Below are 12397 nucleotides of genomic sequence, written 5' to 3' on the forward strand. Positions count from 1 at the left end.
AATGTTTCTAAATTGTTAATTGTTATATTGTTTTTAATTTTTGTTTTAGCTCTTTACTGTTTTAATGGTTTGTTTTAATTGTAAACCTCCCTGAGCCATTTTGGAAGGACAATATAAAAATCAATCAATCAATCAATTAATAATTCTACAAAACTAATAAACTACAAAAACGTGGGGGTGTACTTTATTAAGTGGAAAAATTTTCATTTCTAAAAATTCATTGGTCAGCATCCAGACTAGCACTGTGCATATGCAGCAGTGCAAGTTCCAGGGAACTGCTTCACTGCCATTTCAGCGGGGAAGGGTAAATTTTCACCATGAATCCTACCATGCAGCACCAAAATATGCCAAATGGTTTCATGACCCAAGAGACATATTTTGGCGACACTCAGTAGGCTTCAGAGGAAAGGGGAAAATTGCTCCTTCCCTCACTCAGGCATCAGCATAGTGCTAGTCTGGAACTCTCACTGCTGCATGCAATGTTATCCCAGATGTCAGTCAGTGTTTTATAAAATTCATTAGTAACAATTAATGGATGTCAATGCAATATTAGGCATGTTTGGCAATTTCAAAGTTGTAATTAATGTTTTTCAGGTGATTGTCCCCAGGAAGTGTGCAAGGTAATATATATGTGCTGGGGGTGGGGACAATGGAGCAAGGGAGGATGAATGTCCCTCGGTTGCCATGGTCTGGGGGGGGGGGTGCTAGGCCCCCTAGCCCAGGGCACCACTTTGCTCCAGATCCTCCCACTGCCAGTCGGTGTGTTCTCCAGCTGTGAGCATGAGGTACCCCTCTCCTCCCCAGCCAGCGTTTCATTGGAATGCTGGCTAGCTCAGGGCTTTTTCTGCCTGACTCGCTCTTAGCAAGGAAGTGGGTGGGGGGGAGAGACCCGGCCAGCCAGCATTTTAATGAAACACTGACTAGGAAGGATCCTTAGTGACCACGCCCCTTGTCCACCCACACAAGCGATATGGTGAGTGCCAGGACAGGACTATTCAGCCCTGCTGTGAAGTTCCCAAAGCCAGCGGTTTGTTAAATCGCTGACTGAGGAGGTGAGAAAGGAGTTCCCAGTCGGCAGATCAACAAACTGCTGACTTTGGGAATTTACCGATGAGGCTGAATAGTCCCATCACTGTCCATGCTCTCTGCATCTGATGTGGATGCAGGGGGCGTGGCTTGGAGTGTGGCTTGCGTGCACGTACTAATGCGAGTGCACAAAACATTTAAGGTATCAACCGGCAGGACCTTGTCCCCCAGACAGAAAGCTCCCTATACCCCTGCCTATGTGTTTTACTGATTTATTGAACATTCCAATAAAATTATTTATTTTCATCTAAAGCTTTGAATTTCATTCAGCATTACATTTAAATCACAGTAAGTGCTTTCATTGATTTTCAACCCCTAATCCAATATTCCTGGTTCAACTACTTGGCTACTTGCCAAGTAAAAAAGCTTCAGGGATATAGTGTAGGAAATTATTTAGTTTAGAAATCCATCACAATATAAAATATGTCAAACATCATGCTAAATCAGATCACAATCTATTTGGGCATTTAAAAAAATTGCCTAGTAAAAATCTGAGGGGAAAATAATAATGCAAATTTTATGCCAGGAGGAAAAAAAATGTATAGGAAAAATGTCCAGAAAGTTTTCCGATCCAAAAACTCCCAGAAAACCCACATCTCTGGCTACAAATACAGTTCTTCAAAGAAGGCATCATAATTTATATTCTGACTGTTTAAAAAGGCCCTGTGCATAGTTTCTATTGAGCTAAACAAAAGCAGAATACATACTACAACTATTGATGAGTCTCCCCCACTCCAACTTAAAAACATCCCATGTGTCCTCTACAAGCCTGCTTTATAGCACTAATGAAGATCCAGGAATTAAATTTATTATGCTACTTCTATGGCAAAATATAGTACAGTATTTGAACAGTCTTATCTACCAGGCTGCGGCTAGCTGTACTGAACACTAAATGAGAAAGTGAGACAAGTGAGAAAAAAGAAAAAGAAAAAAGGTGAGACAGGGAAAGGCACTCACTCTGTAGCAGAACACTAAGTATTTGAGAACTGAATGCATCTGTGGTCTACATCTTGTGCACCTAAGGGTGCCGTGTCCCTGCTTGAGATTGCTCCAAGCTCAGCTGATGTCTTGTTGAGCACCAGAATGTGTGTGCCGGGCGAGGGTGGAGTGATTCTTGCTGATTCCCCTTGCCTCCATTGGAGCTCTTTGCGTTCCAGAAAAATGTCTGACAGCTGTGCAGTTCCCTTATGGCAGTGGCTGGCTGTGCAACATGTGGGCCAGTGACTGCATCTGTCCTAATACAGGTGGCCCTCATTATCTGGACTCCATATTTGCGATTTTGCATATCCGCGATTAGGTCTTAGAGAGACAGTTTTAGAGCTGGAGATGTGGGGAATATGGTATTGTCCTCTTATTTCTGTCCCCCTTGCTTTTTGGGAGCATTTGTTGTTGTTTTTAGGAACCTAACACCCTGCCCCCCCCATTCCCATTGACTCAAGGTTTTGTTATTTGCGGTTTCCGTATCCATGCATATATGTGAGAACTGAACTCTGCAAATAATGAGGGCCACCTGTACAGTCATTACCAAGGGACACTTCTTTCCTATTTGTAACAGCACAGCATCTTCAAAATTTGCAGGTAATGTTCTACTCTTGACTAAAATTTAAACTCTCTAGTACAATAAAGCAAGAAGTGAGCTTGTTCTTTTGTTATGCTAATTTTAATAAACTTCCAAATCTAAAAAGGCAATTAATTTACTCTATGTGTTAACATAATGAATACAAAGTGCTATCATTATCACAGTCATACTCTTAAAGCAGAACTGCTGCTTTGATAACAGCAGTGCTATTCTCAGTAGTATAAAATAAATTCTAACCGTGAAGCTTGGTAATTTGGAATATTTCTTTTATTAATTCCTACCTGCCTTTGGAACCCTAACACTGACATAAATTGTTTTATATACACTAAATAATATGTCAAAGTTCGAGTTTCCAGTAAAAAGTAGGAATTAATAAAATAAATCTGCCAAATTACTCAGCAGCAAGGTTAGAATCTTTTTTTAATTGTTACTTTCATAGTCTTGTTCAAAGACAACTTATATAATTATAAGTAATTACTGCACAAGTTGTCTTTAGACAAGGTCACAAAACTCAAAAATAAGAACGCTCCATTCTTGAAAGATAAACAATTTTTCATATTTAAGTCACATATGCTGTGTTAGGCGACACTAGAATGAAAACTCGATGACCTTCCTATTTTACAATTTTTATGACAGAACTTTTTTTAGCTGAACAATTTGTTGGGGAGGGGATCAGTATTTCCTTAAAAGTAGTAACAAGATGCAGGAATCTCATTTCTTAATGCTGTGCTGTTTGTTCCAGTAGTGAACACACAGGCACATGATCTTAAACATTAACCTATGTTTACCATAACAAACCCAAAAGAAAATGTTTTCTCATTACTAGCATTAGCACATCAGAAGCAACACATAGCATATTGGACTCCCTTGATGACAAAGCAGCACTGTAGAAACACACAGAAATTGCAGAAAGACTGACAGAATAATTTGTAGTAGTGTTTAATGTAGATAGATAATTAATTGGTTTCTCCTTAGTATATCTGATAAGCTATATCAAATGGAAACGACAAATAATGATGCATTAGATCTGACAGCTGGAAAGTTTTTAGACAATGGGAATCTGTTCCTGTCTTAAACAGAAACAAACAGAATAGGATGGCTAGAATCTAAACTGTAAGGCCTTTGTTTCCCTCAGCAGAATGTTACTAGACCTATCAGTCAGAAGTTCTGTCCCTTGTTTCACAACATAATATGCTTCTGATAATGACAAATTTGTCAGCAAGTTCAACCTTATTTCTCTCACCCAAAGCCTGTCTGTGATCAAGACTTGAGGGATATACAGAAGCAGGTGCTCCGAGGGTGCTCAAACCAAACTGGTCAAGCTACAAAAAGCATTCCTATTCCTGAAGCATCTTCTATGGAATGATATGCCTGCCGAGGATCAGGTGTTAAGCCTTCCAGTCATCTGTGGCAGTTCTCTCACATAGAATGCCAATATAAAATAGCAGCTACAGCTGGAATGAACTGTTGAGGAATCAGGATATTCCCTACCACATAAGTGTGCCTCCCAATTGCAGGTCCTATCAAGTACACAGTGATGGCTGTGGAAACCCACTTGCCATGTAAGCATCCTTTAAGACATAATGGGTTCTTACTATAAATTTTGCCAGCCTGATACCCAGGGAAATTTCTTGGGCTCCATGCCATTTGAACTGTATTCTCCCATTCCAGGCAGAAACATATAGTAGTGGTGTAGCAACCCTCTTATCATGAAGAAATGCACAGCATCAAGACTGATTTGTGCTTCACTAGTTAGAAAGTCCTTTCACTGTTAGCTACCAAACATTTTCCTGCTGGCATGGAAGGCCACCTATAAGGGTCTACAACGCACAATGCCATCTGAAAAAATAGGAGGAGGAAAGCAGTTGAATGAGATACACAGAGAGGCCTCTAAGCTAATTATACGATAGTGTCTCCTGTATCATGGGCATTATCTACATCAACATTTATGGTATCAGAAGACAAAACTCTCTCTTGGCCCTCACATGAGAAGCCTAGAAAGACACGATCAGTCCAGCTGTTGAGATATTAGACCAAACTCCTCAATATGGCTGGTTCATCTCATAGCACTTGCACAAAAATAAGAGGTGCCTCATTTTATGCCCTATTGTTTGATGGAACCCGCACATATCAAATGGAGGGCCCAGTCAAAGTACAGTATTCTTAGTACTCCATATTTGGGTGAAAAGCCAAGCACTTCAAATAGCACAAAATTTGCCAGTGCCCTGAGAATAAACTTAATATACCCTAAATTTCCACATCCAGTTTAGCTATACTATCTATATCTGGTTGTAGCAGAGATCAGGAGACACTCAGCACAACATAAAGCTCTTAAGTATAAAGAGATCAGTTGAGCCTCAGTTTTATTATTCTAGATACTCAGTTTCCCAAGAGTAACATATATGTTAGCTAAAACATTGCAAAGTCTGTGTGTCAACCTTATACTCTTATAAAAGGTTTTATAAGAGTATGACCCAAAAGCTGACATTTCGGGCAGCTTCATCTGTAAACCCCTGCTAACTGGGCAAAGAGGCACTTTTTAATGTGGTAATTCTCTTTATTTAGCAGGGGGAGAGTAACTGGCCCTATCCATCCCCAGCACAGTACCTCCAGTGACTGTTGCTGGTGTCTGACTTGTTTCTTTTTAGATTGTGAGCCCTTTGGGGACAGGGAACCATCTCATTTATTTATTATTTATCTATGTAAACCGCCCTGAGCGATTTTTGGAAGGGCGGTATAGAAATTGAATTAATAATAATAATAATAATAAATTGCCTCTGGCAATCCATATATGGCAATCTGGAATATTCCTCTGGCAATCCAGGATTCTCTGTCTGCTTTTCTCCTTAAAAGCAGGTATTCAAGCAATATGCCCTTTTTGTATTTACTGTAGGCATTTGGTTATTTCCCCCCTCAAATCAAAAGAAGTTAACAAGGAACAAGACAGAGAGTTTTACCAAAGTATGAAAGCAAACCACCCTCAGAACAGAATACAGAACACCTCTAAGAAATAGCGACAAGGAAGTGTGTGAACCTTTGCCTTGAAATTCCATACCACAAATTAAGAGAATAAGCTATTATGCAGTACATTTTATAATAAGACCACTGGGCTTTAATGGCAACCAGAAGACATCTTTTTTGCCTAGACACTATTATTTTCAGTAGAAAAGAAAGTACTACCATGTATCAAGTTGTTATTTCTTCAGGAGCATATAGGATGGGAATTACTGATTTTAATACTACTTAGCATACATTTACAGACCTATCTATGCACTGAACATTACTATACTTTATTATGCGCACACACACACACACACACACACACACACCAGCATATTGCTGATCTATAGTACAAATAAAATTTGGGGGTAGCATCCACAATGGTGCTTGTGGAAGGATGTTTTGTGATTCTGGTGCTCTTTCAAATTCACTGTCACTAGCAGAAGAGGAACCACTCAAATGCATCTTGTTCAATTAATTCCCAGTTTACACATATATAGACTTATACAAGGAAGCTGTGCAAGAGGTTGCACAAGAGATAGCGGTAGAATGAAAATTCTTATTAATTGGGCAAAGGGTTTTCTTTTTAAAGACACTGCTCTCTGTAGGTGGAGATCAGCTGTTCCTATCTAGCCAACAGTACAACCTCTTTCCAGTGGTTTTTGCAGGTGTCTAGCTGGTCTTACTTTTTAGACTGTGAGCAGCATCTTATTCCTTTTTCTATGTAAACCAGTATGAGAACTTTGTTGAAAAGTGGTGTATAAATATTATTAATATTTAGTGTGGAACAGAGGTAAATTACTTTATGTGACGACTGTGAGTTACATCTTTTCACTAGCACAACAGCAGTTAGAGTAATACAAGACTAGCCTGGGTGCTATCCTGCTAAAAGGGCAAAGAGGAACCTCTTAAAAGGGGTGATTCTCTTTATTTAGCAGGGGGATAGCAACTAGCCCTATCCATCCCCAGCACAGCATCCCTCCGATGGCTGTTGCTGGTGTCTATCTTATGTTTCTTTTTTTAAGATTCTGAGCCCTTTGGGGAGAGGGAGCCGTTTTATTTTTATTTATTTTATACATTTCTATACCACCCCAAACCAAAGTCTTGGGGCAGTTCACAGTAATTTTATCTATCTATCTATAGTATCTATCTATCTATAGTATCTATCTATCTATCTACCGCTTTGGGGACATTTGTGGAAAAGCAGTATATATTTGTTGTATTCATATAATGCTTAAACATTTTATAATGGAGAAAAGTCTCGAGAAAGTCAATGAGGTTACCTTGGTGTCAACAGCTGACATAGTGAGGAAAACTGCTCAAGTTAGTCCCATTGAAATGATGTTAGACCTAATTTTCCCCAGTAAATCAGCTAGTGGTTTGAAGGTTACTACCTTAAACACAGCTACATCAAGTTACACTAGGAAAGTAGTATTTAGAATAAACATGCCACAGAATGTTTCATTCAGGATTTTCATAGTATATTTGTGAGTTGTGGCCACCCACATTTACTGTAAACTACAAGTAAATTAATTACTGCATGTAAATTAACTGAATTAATTAACTTCATGTATCTTATTATTCTACATCAATTGTATTGTCTTAGGTAATTAACTTCACTCTTGCTTTCTTACTCTAAGCATCAAAATAGTTATTCTGAAATATTGGCAAATAAAACCACACATACACTCAGTGAGTATTTAGTACAAATAAATTTCATATTAGGAAAGAGAAGCATCCCACATTTTCCTTGTTAGTACTGAAATGCAATCTATATTTTAACTATGTTCTTAACTCTGTGGCTATGCATGCTAACAAAGCTCTTCAGTAACATACCCCTTGTGTCTGTAGAGACAGAGGTGTGATACGTCGCTTTTCCCATTCATTGGGGCGAGGCTCAGGTGTGGATTCCATAAAATTGCGCTTGAGTTCACTAATGCTAGCCTGATGCTTCAGTAATTCATCCTGGGTCTTATCCAGGTCCTAGCAATGTGCAATGTAAAAAGAGTAGGACAATACATAGCAAACACAAACCAACTCAAACATACACACCCCCATGAAAAGTGCCTGTCATTTTAAGCCCAATAGAAGTTTTGCTAATTGAGTGTTGTTAACTCAACTTAATTCTTAGGAAAGTTATCCTCTTCTTATCCCTATCATGTTAATGAAACCAATACAACAGCAATATACTTTTTAATCCTTAATAAGTTTTAGTTCTACTGGCTCTCTTATTAAAAACAAACAAACATTTGGTCCTCTCACATAATTGATCAACATAAGGATTACACTTGCATATCTTTTTTTTTAAAGCTCTTACTTATAATACTGCACATATTAAGCTGCATAGCTGAGACTATATGAACTGCTGAAACTTCTAACTAAACACAAGAGGATGAGAATAGTGCCATCTAGTATGTTCCCTTAAGGGCCCTTACGCTACCATTAGGCACAGGGAATTTGCTCATTTTTACTGCTATGCTGGCAAAAATTCCATTGTTCTGAAAGATTGGGGTGGGAAGGGTTGGTGGATAACTGAAGCCAGGTCACTCAGTACTGGAGGAGAGATAGGATTTTGCCTTCATTCCAACAATGATTCTGATGAATAAACCTGCAGTTTTTGCCCATATAAGAGCAGAGAAGCAATTCACTACTATGGAACAACATAAAATACTGTGTTTGGGGACAACATTCAGCCAGAGAAGCCATACCTTTAAAAGTTAAAAATTAATTTTTATTTATTTATTATTATTATTGTTCACAGCCTGGACTCTTTGGAGGAGGTGGTATACAATAAATTTTAAATGTCTAAATAAATAGATACCTGTTCATCAGTTATTTAGTGTAAGGGGGTGGTGGTAACAGATCGTGTGGGTGCCATTGCTTCTGTGGGGCAAAGCTTAGCAATAGCATGCATCTAAGAGCTATAGGGTCAGAGAGGAACTAAATAACTTGTATTTCATAATTTGATGAAAATTTCAAATCCATTGGTGACTGAAGCATATACTTAACAAGCCTCCAGCTGCAGTTCTCCCTATGCAAAAGGCTGACTTTTGCAGCTTCTTTTAATGGGACACTATACTTGGTGGCACAGTTGGGTATCTGTGTGGATGGTGGGGAGAAAGCCACCCTTCATATGATTTGCAAGTTATATCCAAAGCCACTTCCAGTCTAACTTGTAGCATTGTTCTATTGTGCCCAATTTCTTAGCTAATTCAATCAATTGATCACAATGAATTATGTTTCTGGTCATGAAGCCTTGCTACCAATAGCACATATTTCAGGGAAGATGGAAGAGAGAAAGGAGTGAATGTGGCAGTGTGCACATCAGTGCATTTGATCTTTATTGTGAGGCACTGCAGCTAAAAAGCAGGACAAAAGTCTATTGAATAAAAGCAGAGGATGTTGAAACTGGTGTTTAAAATCATGGAGTGAGAAGTGAGACTGGGAATATTAGAAAGAGGATTGGTATTAGGATTGTGAGAGAGCACGTGCGAGAGTGTGTCTGTGTGTGAGAGAGAATATGGGAGGAAGACATTCTATTAATGGGAAGAAGGGTTGATATTGTCTGCATTGGTATCCAGCCAAAACATTTTTTGCAGGCCTCTATGAAAAAGTGTACTGTATATGACAATCTAAACTAAAAGTGTAAATGAAAGAGCATCAACTTTTACAAGTTATTTGTGCTTTTTAGTGGCAATCCAAGTAATGAAAGTTTAACCAATTGGCAGGTATTTATCACAGCTTGAGTCAATACGATATTTTCAAAAAGAGCTTTGGGTTGAGACCAGGCACATTTCTTGGATATGTTCAAAGCAACATTATGCAGTATGTTATACAATATTTTAGTAAAATTGTACCAAGTATACTCAGTTACCAGAAGCTGCCAAAAAGCAACAGAACATATTAGTAAAGTTACAGTAAATCTGTAAATATTCGTGTTATATTGTATGTATATAAAATTTTTAGATGATCTCATCTAATAGTAGGAATAGCCCCATTTGGATGAGAAAGTATGTTTTCTTGGATCACAAGTCTTGTTAGTTTGTTTATAGTTATGTGGTGTTAAAGTACATTTACTGTCCAATACATATTTCTTTATATTTCTCCCCATTCAAAGGCTCTTTGGTGTGAAAATATATGGCTATATTTTCACATCAAAAGCACTTTAAAAAAATCATGCCTCCTAGTATCACAAAGACTAATACAGAGATTAATCCATGGGGAACCATAATTACTTTAATAATGAAAGCGTGAAAAAATTTTAAAGAAGCATTGTTGAAAAGGTCAATTTCAGGATGAGAACTCAGAACTTTTTTCTCCATACTGCTAGGCCTCACATTTCCAGTCATATATAGATAATGTACAGGAAATATATGGTGTAATGTACCTCAAGTATACATTCTGGTGCACCCACAAAATTATGGACTTTAACATTTCCTGTAAACATTAGCATCTAAACAGGGCTATATATCCTACTCATCAGCTGCAGAATAAAAATCAATGCATTTACAGAGAGAATAAGATTTTCAACATGCATGTACGAGTTCAACATCCCCATGCATTTCATGCACCGTGCCTAGAACAGCCTGCAAGTGACCTCCCATCTCATGCAGCCTGGCAGCCCATGAGAACAAAAAGTACTCCTTTGATTATACAAACCTCCAACATTAAATTGCTATGTCTGACATAAATATTTTCCCCATCTACTCTCAAGGAGTATGTCTGTGAAATTAAAGTGCACACACACAAAAGAAAAAAAAACAACCCATGATCAGCAAACAACTGAAAAGTGCTTAGTTCAATAAACAGGATTTTAAAATTAAACAGTAGGTGGTCACTATGCAAACATAAGCTACAGAAGCCTCAAGCACCAATTACAGCAGGCAACAACTAGATTTAAATAGAAAATATCATCCACCTTCTTCTGAATTTCCTCTTCTTCTGTCTCCGTCTATGTAATGACACCACCCAGGCCAGCAAAAGAAAACACTCATTAGCAGAAGCTACTGAAACAACACAGAGGCTTTGTTTGGAAATACTGCAAACAATGTGCTCTGTTTACAAACCTTTATTGTTTTGGCCTCAGATGCGGCTCAAGTTATTAAACCACAGCAGTCTTCCACCTCCAGCACTGCAGAAATGACTGAAGTAATTTTTGGCATATGTGAAATGGAAAATGGAAGATTTGTCTGTCTCTTTACAACCCTAGTGCTACTTTATTTCTCTCCACAGTGCCAAAGAACTTTTGAAACAGAATGTGAGAAGAGTAATTCAAAGCCAGCCATTGTGATACCAGTGCAGTTAGAATAAAGTTTGTAGTACAAGCTCAATGCTGCACTTGGGGGTGGAGTATATTTGCATTGCACATCTAACAGCATTATTTGAGTCTTAAATTATGTCCCTTAAATTACTGTTCCCTCCCCCACACCTGCCACCAAAAAAAGGCAAAAAAAGAAAATGAAAATGCATAACTAACTTGGTATAGTCCCAATACCTAACCATGGTTTGGAGTTTCATGAATAAGGTTATTGGCTCCAATTGAGTTACTTATTACTTCCTTAGGATGAATCATAGTTGGCCACTGCACCTTAAAATGGCAAGTTATTCGCACTTTCCCTTTCAATCAGGATTACAAATCACATCAAACAGTGGTTTGCAATCCTGGTTCATACCACAGTCAGCTATACCATAGTCTGCCAGTTCAGATACAATAGCAAAATGTGGTTTGCACTAAAGAGGAATTAACACATTGAATCTGAGAATGCAAAGAAAGAAGAAGGTAGCTCACAGCAGCACAAATTCATTCATGTTGTGCCAAACTGTGATTTGTCTTCCAGGTGAATCAGTCCAGAGTGATTTATCTTACAAGTATTCAGATTACAACTTTAAGCCGAGTAACAATTTTCGTCAAAACAGCTATAAGTCACAACATAACAATTGCTTCATATTGCTAAGAATGAATCTGTTTAAATGCATGTTTTAATAACTAGTTTATGTTTATCACATATGGCTCATTACTATTAACTATTTGAAAGCAAAAGTCATCCTATGGTGTATGTCATCCACATCTTTTGATAAATATTTGTCCTTCTCTTCTAGAGATGTGCACAGAATGGATTTTGTGTTCCGTTCCGAGCTTGGAATGGAACACAACATCTCCGGAACATTCTATCAGAACCACTGGTAGAGCCAGCTGTTCTGACGAAACCACCTCGTTGTGACTTGGAATGTTCCAAAAACCATTTTGGAACGTTCCAAGTCGCAATGTGGTCATTCCTTTCCAAGCTCGGAACAGGCCCTTCATTTGAAGGGCGTATTGGTCCAGCTTGGAACACTCAAAATGGCTGGTTCTCAGTTGGAATGTTCTTGCCATGAACCTTTCGGCACATCCCTATTTTCTTTCTTTGCTGAGTCATTATGCATACTAAGTGAACTTAGCATCCAAAGCATCTAAACAGCTCACTAGAGAATCCAGTATGTTCAACACGATTTATTTGTTCATGTTGTTTTTGGGTTTCTTCACTATAAAACGTTTCCCATCTTCCCATCAATCTTTGCTCAGGAATTTTTATACAACCATTTTTGTCTGAGTCACAGCTATAACTCTGATGTTATGAGTAGACAGGTGCCTCGCATTAAAGGTTTCAGTGTTTAAGAAGCTACCGCTTTAAAATTTAGTTGTTCTTATAATTCATAGCCAGGTCTTATTTTATTTTGCATTGTGCTTGCCAT

General features: G+C 38.2%; 1 protein-coding gene across 25 annotated transcripts in view; it reads right to left on the reverse strand.

Moving 5' to 3' along the window:
* EPB41L2 (erythrocyte membrane protein band 4.1 like 2) overlaps positions 1-12397 on the reverse strand; it is a 205544-nt gene that overhangs the window by 32065 nt on the left and 161082 nt on the right. For 13 of the 25 annotated variants that reach the window (XM_053286906.1, XM_053286887.1, XM_053286894.1 and 10 more), the window contains exons 13-14: positions 10325-10387; positions 7502-7648 (exon numbers count right to left, since the gene is read on the reverse strand). The exons of 5 other annotated variants lie outside the window; for them this stretch is intronic. In XM_053286906.1, the coding sequence (XP_053142881.1) occupies positions 7502-7648; positions 10325-10387 (210 nt within the window). Of the gene's footprint in view, positions 1-7501; positions 7649-10324; positions 10388-10583; positions 10617-12397 lie in introns of all 25 variants that reach the window. 7 more of the 25 variants (XM_053286975.1, XM_053286952.1, XM_053286927.1 and 4 more) reach the window with 4 other exon arrangements.

Source organism: Hemicordylus capensis, chromosome 1 (genome assembly GCF_027244095.1).
Source record: "Hemicordylus capensis ecotype Gifberg chromosome 1, rHemCap1.1.pri, whole genome shotgun sequence".
Classification (NCBI taxonomy): domain Eukaryota; kingdom Metazoa; phylum Chordata; class Lepidosauria; order Squamata; family Cordylidae; genus Hemicordylus; species Hemicordylus capensis.